General features: G+C 38.4%; 2 protein-coding genes across 3 annotated transcripts; both read right to left on the bottom strand.

Annotated features, from left to right (window-relative positions):
• Positions 1 to 523: 523 nt before the first annotated feature.
• On the bottom strand, positions 524 to 1,819 carry LOC147539935 (uncharacterized). The gene is made up of 3 exons (XM_086643183.1): positions 1,379 to 1,819; positions 1,201 to 1,288; positions 524 to 1,113 (listed from the first exon to the last, which is right to left on the bottom strand). The coding sequence occupies exons 1-3, from the start codon at positions 1,817 to 1,819 to the stop codon at positions 524 to 526; spliced, it is 1,119 nt and encodes a 372-aa protein (XP_086499309.1).
• A 737-nt stretch (positions 1,820 to 2,556) lies between these two features.
• On the bottom strand, positions 2,557 to 9,177 carry LOC147539934 (kinase superfamily with octicosapeptide/Phox/Bem1p domain-containing protein). Of its 2 annotated transcripts, none has more exons than XM_086639758.1 (9): positions 5,598 to 9,177; positions 5,316 to 5,485; positions 5,159 to 5,227; positions 4,886 to 5,038; positions 4,626 to 4,789; positions 4,360 to 4,507; positions 3,245 to 3,367; positions 3,059 to 3,146; positions 2,557 to 2,961 (listed from the first exon to the last, which is right to left on the bottom strand). In XM_086639758.1, exons 1-9 carry the CDS (start codon positions 8,659 to 8,661, stop codon positions 2,783 to 2,785), a joined length of 4,158 nt encoding a protein of 1,385 aa, XP_086495884.1. In that variant the 5' UTR covers positions 8,662 to 9,177; the 3' UTR covers positions 2,557 to 2,782. The 2 variants fall into 2 exon arrangements, with proteins under 2 accessions (XP_086495884.1, XP_086495885.1); XM_086639759.1 differs by having other exon boundaries at positions 5,316 to 5,476; positions 5,598 to 9,169.
• Between the last annotated feature and the right edge of the window lie 411 nt (positions 9,178 to 9,588).

Genomic DNA, 9,588 nt, shown 5'->3' with positions numbered 1-9,588 from the left:
GTTTTTATCCTTACAAGATACAATCCAGAAGAAATAGTCGACAGTCTCTCTAAATCATGCTTCTTGCCAGAAGTATTTGAAGTAATATATAAATATTCTTCATTATTTTCATCTCTAGTCTCGATGTGGTAACCATTTCGATGAATGTCTTTAAAGCTTAATAAATTTTTCAAAGACTTGGTTGAAAACAATGCGTCATCAATGGTTATTTTCGTACCATGCGGTAATATTATAGTTGCTCTACGAGAGCCTTCAATGAGACTAGATGAACCAGCGATTGTTATCGCATTAGCCTTGTATAACTTCAAGGTCTCAAAATATTTATTGTTTCGAAAGATAGAGTTTGTAGTTCAGCTATCAACTACACATATATCCTCATCATCCTTTGATAGTGTCTTTCTGTAATCCATACCTTATGTACACAAAAATAAGACATAAGATTATAACATATTTGTATTATATGAACATGACAATATATTACATTAATTATTTAAGAAACAAAGTAACATATACAAATTTAACACTATTCTGGGAAAATTTTGTCAAACTCTTCATCAAGTAGTTTGTCAAATTCAGCGGGAGGTAGATGATCAAAGCTACCATCGTATATATCTCTTTCGACTGCTAGGACACAATCTTTTGGAATTTCAAGATTACTGCCGTAATCAACAGGAAATAACTCAGTTTGTGATTCAGTATGATGAATTTCCACTTCATCAACTAGAAAATCAGACACATCTAATCCAGTGTTATAGGAGGAACCACCTATCTCCATCTGGTTCATTTCTGTATTGGTCGTTGATTTCTTTAACGACGCTTGATAAAGATCTACCAGATGTTTAGCAGTTTTACAGATCCTTTGCCAATGACCTGTCATACCACATCTATAACATGACTTAGTTTGCATTTCAGAAGGTTCATTTAATGCCCCTTTTTCTTTGTCTTGTCGGCTAAATGGATGAGGTCTACTACTCGAGTTATTATTACGTCCTCGACGACCACGGCCGTAACCACGACCACGTCCACCAGAGTGGTAGCCACCATCTCTGTTATTCCAATTTTGACCATTCCCACGTCCTCGTCCTCCAGAGTGGTAGCCACCATCTCTGGTATCTATTTGGTGATCGTTGCCACGACCACGTCCTCTAGAGTGGTAGCCACCACCTCTATTATTTTTGTTGTGATCGTTGCCACGATCACCTCGTCCATAAGATGTCACATAGGTTTCAGATACTTCTGAATAACCTGTTGGACGAGCCTCTTGATTTTTCATAATAACTTCTCTATTCTGTTCCGCAACAAGTAGACAAGAAATTAAATCAGAATGATATTTAAAATTCATATTTCTGTACTGTTCTTGCAGGTTCATGTTAGATACATGAAAAGTAGAAAATGTTTTCTCCAGCATTTGTTCTTCACTAACAGGAAAACCACAATGTGCCAATTTTGTCGTTATTTTAAACAGAACATAACTATACTCAGAAACAGTTTTATAATCCTGCAGTCTCAGATGCAGCCAGTCATTTAAAGCCTTAGGAAGGATAACTCTTTTTAAATGGTCAAAACGTTTCTTTAAACCGATCCATAACAATAAAGGGTCTCTCATATTTAAATATTCCGACTTTAGATCTTCACATAGATGGTGTCGGATAAAATTCAGTGCTGCCGCACGATTCTGAGAAGTTTCATTATTTCCCTCTGCTATGGTTTTCTTTATATTCCTTTCTTCTAAATGAGATTCAACATCAGGAGCCCAATTCAGATAGTTACTTCCTGTTTGGTCAAGAACTGCAAAATTTATATTAGTTAGATTCGACATTTGAAAAGTAATAACACAACTTACTTTGATCTTCAAACGGTCTTCAAGACAACCCTTCGTCTATAACTGAAATTATTTACCCACTTGTAGAAACGATCGTGCTGATAACGTAATGTAGTTTTATCTTGGTTGTTTGATAATAGTTATAAACTAAATCCTTTCTGTAAAGTATAAGAGTATGAAGGAAAGATGATATTCAAGACTATAGTAGAAAAGTGGTATTTCATTTACTTACTTCCTCTCTGGAAAAAGAGTATGGGATGGGTATTTATACCCAAAACCAAAGTCTAATTACATACCCACGTATCATTCTTGCATGCAAGCATTAGGTGTTGCTATTTAATTCATTATCATCCATTTAGGACACCTCTAGCTCAAATGACTTAATAACTAAGTTAGCCATATCATGTGTATATCCTTCTTGACCAATCATGGTCCTCCATGTCATATAACAAGGCACCAACTTCACTAAATCTGTGGGCAGCCAATATATGTAACATTCTAGGAAATTTTTTTTTTTTTTTTTTTGTTGAAACAAAAAACAATTCTAGGAAATAAGTCTAAGAAAAAGAAACACCTCCTAACTGATATCTTAGTAAACAAGAGGCGTCTCCTTCAATGGAAAGGTGGTGAACCTTTCAGCACCCTAACATTGCTAGGAGCTAGACTATAATGTGTTCTATTTTCAGCTGTCATAATTTATCTGTCAAATTGAAAAACCACATTGGAAAAACACAAGTTGTAACCACAATTATATTGTTCTCAAGAGTATCCATATGAAGGCTAGCCTAATAATTGGTTAATACGAAAGTACTTAATGGTAGTATAAACTCTAGGTATACAATTTTATGGATTTACTCTTTTAAGAACCTCACTCCATTAACATTATCCAGTATTCCAGTGCTTGTAGTTAGCAAACAAAAGGAAAATATTAATGTGCTTGCCTGATTCATCGATTGATTATTACTGTGCTTGTCCTTTATTGGGAAGAGAAGCTGCTATAGAACGCAAGTCATTTGCAACCTCTGTAAAACTCGGCCTCTCTGATGGCTCAGATGACCAGCATTTCTCCATTAGTAACCTCCAATCTGCGTCACAATATTCCGGCACTTCTGGTCGTAGCGTGTTGCTGACTATACCACCTATTTTTCGTTGGAAAGAAACAATGACATACATACAAATTTTAGAACGAGTATATTTGTTCTTGATAAGATAGATTAAGAACAAGCATGATATTACCTATGATAGCTCCATAATGTAAGTCGGCGTACGGTTCGTCACCAGTGAGAAGCTCCCACATTACAATGCCGAAGGAGAATACGTCGACCTGGATAGCAGGTATAAATGTCGTTATAAAAGATTTGAATGTATGAAGGGTATATGTCGTGAAAATGATGATTACAAGGGATAGAAAGAAGAACAAACCTTTTCAGAAACTAGATTGCTGCTGCCATTTAAGAGCTCTGGAGCCATCCATGGAAGTGTTCCCCTCACACCACCTGATATTAGAGTCTGACATTTCACTTTTGATAGGCCCAAATCGCCAACCTGCCATTGGAACAAGAACCGAAACTGATCATTCAAATTGTCTCGTAATAGAACTTCATAATCATGAGAATTCCTATCAGATAGTTCAGCTATTTGTTAGGATCTTCCTCATATATCACCCATCCAAGATGTTGTTGTTTTACACTTCTCATTGTCTAACTAGAATTCCCCTAAATCTGAACCGTCTGGAATCAAATGAACCCAAAATCAACCCAAATGGGTAATTTCAGACGAGTCTGACATCACGAGTTGCACAAAAGCAAAACATTCTGAAATTTGAGTCGAGTCAGTTCATAGCTGAGCCAGAATTCAGATCAGAACCGGAGAAAAAACAAACACTACCTAGGTAAGCAATGTTATAGTTTCCATCATTAATTTCATTGTCCCACATTGATTAAATATAAGTACTTAAACTTGATTCCTCAAATCTAATAGCAAACCTACTCCAAGTATCAGTTAAGTCATGATTGACCATCAAAATCGAAGTTTTACTTGCCTGCACACTGTCATTAATCAATATAATTCAGTAAACTTAGGTAATAGTCCTGCCTCTATAAGTTATTTCCTCTCTTCCCCTTTTCTTTTTTGTCCAAAAAAATGTTCTTCATACAACTCGTACTTCACTTTTTTCACATCCTTAACATACCTAAAACTTAAATGTGCCTACAATAGCACAATGATCAACAAACCAGAGAAATGACTCTCTGCTCACTTACTGACTTTCATTTTGGATTCTTGCAACTCTAGTTACTTTGGTATCTTGTCCCACCAGAACCAAAATGACAGTATTTGAAAATAGCAATTACTAAGCCTATCTGATATCTCAAATCCTACGAGAAGCATTGGGTAAGTCACATCCACCATTAAGTAGGCTCGAAGCATAACTCCTAAATACACCACGTCTAGCTTCAATAAGTTTCACAGAAATGTCGAATAAAAACTGACAGTGAGCAATTGTTAGGATAAGGATAATCTAGGGTACGGACACTTACCTTGCATATTGGTCGGTGAGGATCCCGAAGATTCACAAGTAAGTTGTCAGTTTTCAGGTCAAAGTGAACTATATTCTTTCCATGCAAATATTCCATCCCAAAGGCGACATCCATTGCAATCAAGAGACGTTTACGCTTATCAAGTATCCTGCAGTACGATAATAGCATTCAATTTTATATTTATTTTTCTTTAGGTTTGGGTACGTGCTTAAAACACTCAATTATATATGATTGATGACTAAAAAAAAAGATAACAATAGCATTACTTGTCGTTTCTTTGAAAAGCTTGTCGTAAAGAACCATTAACCATGTATTCTGTTACTGTTGCTACAGAACCACCAGGACCATCAAGAACAACACCATAAAAAGCCACCACATTTGGGTGATGCAAGTCAGCAAGCTTGATGGCTTCGTTCCAGAAATCATCCCTCTAAAGGATGCGCAAAAACATAGTTTGAACATAAGGAGCAAAAAGGAACTCGGAAATATAGGGAAGTCATGAAATCGATAGTTCAGGAATAAATACCATTCGATTTTGCTCGGATGGCTTCCCAGCAAAACATCTCTCGTTGATTCGTTTAATTGCAACATCAGTACCCCTCCATTTTCCATGATAAACTGTTCCAAAGGTTCCAGATCCCAATTCACGCAATTCTTCTAGATCACTATTCTTTATTATCTGCGAAAAATGGAAAGGTCCATCATGAATAACTTGATGAAGTAGGATCTAAGTACAACCAAGCAAGAAGCTTTCTCAATTTATCTGACAAGAAATAATCGTAATAACAAGATATGAAACCTGTAAGCGACCAATGCCATCTGAAATTGGTTGAGCAGGATTCATCTTGTCTGAAACCTTACCTATATCCTGGAATCAGATAGCGATGAACAACTCAGTTTTCTTCAAGCAAGTAACAAAAACATATGGAATGAAGTAGTCATGCAACTCTATATACCTGTTCTTCTACTTCGTCTCTGTGAAGTTCCCTGCCTCGGTTTATTTCCGGCATGGGTTTCTTTATCTCGCGATCATATTGGTCAGAAGCTACAGATGACTGTAGAACTGAAGCAGCTACACCCTCAGCAACAGCTTGAAGTTCTCCTTTGATATAATCTTCTGCAGAACCTTTAACATTGAACCAAAAAGCGAATGGTGAACTAACTCAAATCTCAAGGTTAACACAATTAATTTGGAAGACTTTATCAATATTTATCCTCTCCAGACAAGTTTATCTCACCTTTACTAGAATTCACATTTTCCAAAGTCAAATCCTTGTTAAGATTACTGAATGCCTGGTCGAGAACTCCATCCTTTGGAACAGATGCTTCGCCGCTTGTTCGTAGCTTGTTCGGCTTTGGAGGTGGGAAATGGCTGTCATGTCTTAAATTCCATGGATCATCGTTGCTGAAAAGCGACTCTGATGGAGCAGGTTCCCCATTGGAAACTGGAATAGCAGGTGGATTACTACTTAAAGGGCTAGCTACGGCATCACTAGGAACCATCATTGGCTGGAACCGTGAAGTCTCATCCACCCATTCACCAACTTGTTTTCTTCTATCAATGGCGTCGACATAGGCTGAGTCTACAGGTGAAAATGCAGGTTCACCATGCCATATCTTGTCAGAACCCAAATGTTGTGTTCCAATATTTAAGTGTGAAAATGGTCCTGAAATACCCAATCCTGGAGGTTGTGTGACTTGAACAAGCTCTTCAGGTTGAAGATTACACAAGTAAGCAGCCTCCCCATACGAAGATGGAAGACCTTCTGTTGGCATAATGTGATTTCCATCACCAAGAATGCTGGTTTGGTTGAGGGCATTGGTTTGCGGAACTCCCATCCTTGTAATTTGTGGTCTAGTATCAAGGATCTCTTCCTTGTTAAGCTTATTATTAGGTGATACGCAATGTTCATAATTCCCGGAAATCTCAGATGGATTTATACGGACTGTTTCAATTCTCCCATCACTTGCGGTCACATTATCATATGGAGTGCCAGTGTCTTTGCCAGAATAAGTACCTGGATGTTCTGCTACTCCATGAAGAAGGGGTTCTGAAGTTTGGAAAGGTAATATTCTTGTATTAGGCATGTCAGTATGAACAGGTTGATTCATCAAATGGTCATGTTTATTTTGGTTATAGAACGGCACTGTAGGCTGCTGACGAGCATCTTCTTGGCGGGTCTGAGGTATGTGGCCCGTGACTACACTATAAGGTGATTGTAGATTATCAGTAACCACACCTGGAGGAACCATCATTCTCCGATAATCAGTTGAGTCTGGATTTTGCAGGAGAATACCTTCATTGCCATTTTGCACACAAACATTTATATTCTGAGGAAACCCATGTAACCCAAACTGAGGAGATCCAACACCCTGATCAATATTTCCGACATACTTTTGCCGAATCATGGCTCCAGGATGAAAAATAGTACCATCCCCCAGTGGTTCACTAACCATTACTCGGTGAGGGGGGCGAGTTCTCAAACTATCTTCGGAACGAAGACTCTGAAATGCTGAAACTGGAGCAGAAGCCATACTGATGGCTTGATCTCTCTGATCCTGTACCAAAGTATCGGAGTGGGCATGAGGCAATTCCTTCTGGCACATATGACAGTCGTCCAATCTTCGGATTTGCTCAGGATGATGAGGAGACCAACCATCAGAAAAAACCATATTTTCCATTGTTGTAGCAGAACCGCCTTGAAGTGGGACGGGAACTTGGGGAGGTAGAGGTTGTGAGGGGATAAATCTGTAGTTCTGGTTAACCGGAATTTGAGACATCCTTGCCCCAAAGGAACTCTCATCAGGATAAAGATTGACTTGTGTTTGATTTGGATACACAAAATGCTGAACTCCTGGTTTCGTATTAGCATAAGCAGTTGAAGAAGCCGTGGTCATTTGTATTGAAGGCATGAAATGATGGGTTTGAACAGAAGTAGGATTACCTTGGAGCTGCTGAGAACGCTCAGCACGAGCATAAGATGGACCGGAAATCCCCAACACCTGAGGAGGATTCGAGTAGCCAACTTTGGAAGGAACGGGGGGATAATCGGCTGAGTGGAAAGCTTCCTGATGAGGATAACCCATATAAGCAGTAGTTGGTGAAAACTCCATTCCGGAAGCTGGTCGAAACTCATGTCCTAACACCTGTTGTTGCTGTCCTGTACCAAGTACTGGCCTCTCAAATTCAGGCTCGTAAAATCCAGCCTGAGAATGACTACCTGCAACCATTTGTGCACCAAAATTTGTTGCCTGGGCTTCCCCATAAATAACAGGATGAGGAGCTACGTACACAACCCTTGCTGGGCCATCATGGGAAGAAGCACCAGAATTACCTCTAGGGGATAAAATGACAGGGGATGGTGGTTCATGACCCAAACTAGGGCTATTAACAACATCACAACCACCGCTGATCAGAGAATCCGAATTCTTTGTCGAAGACATACTCGATGTACTTCCTTGCCTTTTAATATTACAACTAACAATATCTGGAATTCCATTCACAGCATCAAGATACTTCTGCTCACATTCATTTGGATCACCTAATTGTATACTACCAGATGAATCAAGTTCATATGCAGAAAACAAGAACACCCTAAGTTTCGCCAACCCATCGACAGAACTCTCGACCAATTTCTCATACTCGTCTATCATATTATCAAGATCCTCAGGACATGAAACAGAAACTAGGGCATCAAGATCTTCATCAGGTAATTGATACTTAAAAACTACAGGTTGTCCATAAAGATTATTCATTTTCTGTACTAATTCTTGAAAACTAACATCTCTTTTCACACTAATAATTCTAGTTTGACCTCCTACATATCTCAAAATTCCATCACTTGGTCTTGGAAGAATTTTACCCCCAAAACTACACAAAAATTTAAATTTCTTACCAGGAGATGGTTCTTCTGTTCCTTCATCACTAGCTTGATCACCCACATTGCTTCCACCTTGATTAATGAAATTGGGGATATTATCCCTATCCCTAAATCCTGTAGTAGAAACTGGGATAAATCCCCCACCACCACCACCACCACCACCACCAAGAGTTCCTGGTTGGGGAGGAAACCAAGTCATTGCTGGATTAGCAACCCTTAAACCCGTCCCATACCCAGGTTCCGAAATCGTTGCAGGGTAAAATACTGATCTAGATCCATGGGTATTAATATCCAGAGCTGAATTAGGGCAAAATCCTTCTACTGTGTTGTTTCCTACCCCAATGCGAGGTTCATCTATAATGTTTCTAGGTAAGTTTAATGGGCGAAGGTCTTTAGGGATTGAGTTTTGATCATTTGACATTATTAACAAAGTTTTAAGACAAAAATAAAGATGGATAGATAAAGAATAAGAAAAAACTAGGGTTTTTATGGGATCAAAATGAGGAATAAAACTAGGGTTTTTATGGGTTTATTCCATTGAGCTGTATAAAGTAAGTTTCAAACTCGATTACACAGAATAAGAAACAGGGTAGAGAGAGAGAGAGAGAGAGAGAGAATCTGTAAATGAAAGTGGAGAAAAAGAAAGAACCTTGAGTAGATAAGCAAATAGTATCAGATAAGAGAAGGGAAGAAAGAAATGAGTCGGTGAAGTTATGAGAAAGGGTTTCCGCCGATGAGGGTTTTAGAAATACGGTTTGAACACGCTTTTCAAACACTTAATGTTGATCTTCTTCATTTTTGGTGTTTTCTTCTTAAAGTGTAGAGAGAGAAAGTCTAGAGAGAGAAAGAGAGAGAGAGGACAGAATCTTTGTTGAGAGAGGGAGACGAGGATGGCTGTGGGGCACGTGGATTCCTTCATGCAGGAAGCCAGGAGTTTGAATGAACAAACATGGGTGTGTTATTAATGACCTAATTAATCCCGCGTATATCCCGTGGATTTATTGTTTTGCCTCGAGATTTGTATTTTGTTGTAACGAACGGTTTGATGGAAGTTACGTAAGTTTCTTCGGGATTGAGTTTTCAATATGGGTGTATAAAATTGGTTGAATGAATTGATGGGTGTACTTGGGGAGTTTTAGGACGAAATCAATAGTATTTTTTAGGTTGTCTCAATCAGGAGGATCATTTTGTAAAGTCAAAATATATGTGGTGGGACATGTCCTGCTTTGAGCTTCCCAAAAAGCTCATCCAAAATATAACCTTTATATACTTCAAGAGCTGGGACTTTGATTTCTAAACCAAAATTGAAAGTTTTTTTTTTTTTTAAGAAATCGACTTCGAGTATGTT

The sequence above is a fragment of the Eschscholzia californica genome, unplaced genomic scaffold (assembly GCF_041429995.1).
Source record: "Eschscholzia californica isolate CP2 unplaced genomic scaffold, dmEscCali1.0.p SCAF_5, whole genome shotgun sequence".
In the NCBI taxonomy this organism is placed as follows: domain Eukaryota; kingdom Viridiplantae; phylum Streptophyta; class Magnoliopsida; order Ranunculales; family Papaveraceae; genus Eschscholzia; species Eschscholzia californica.
This window is presented reverse-complemented; position numbering and strand designations above follow the sequence as displayed.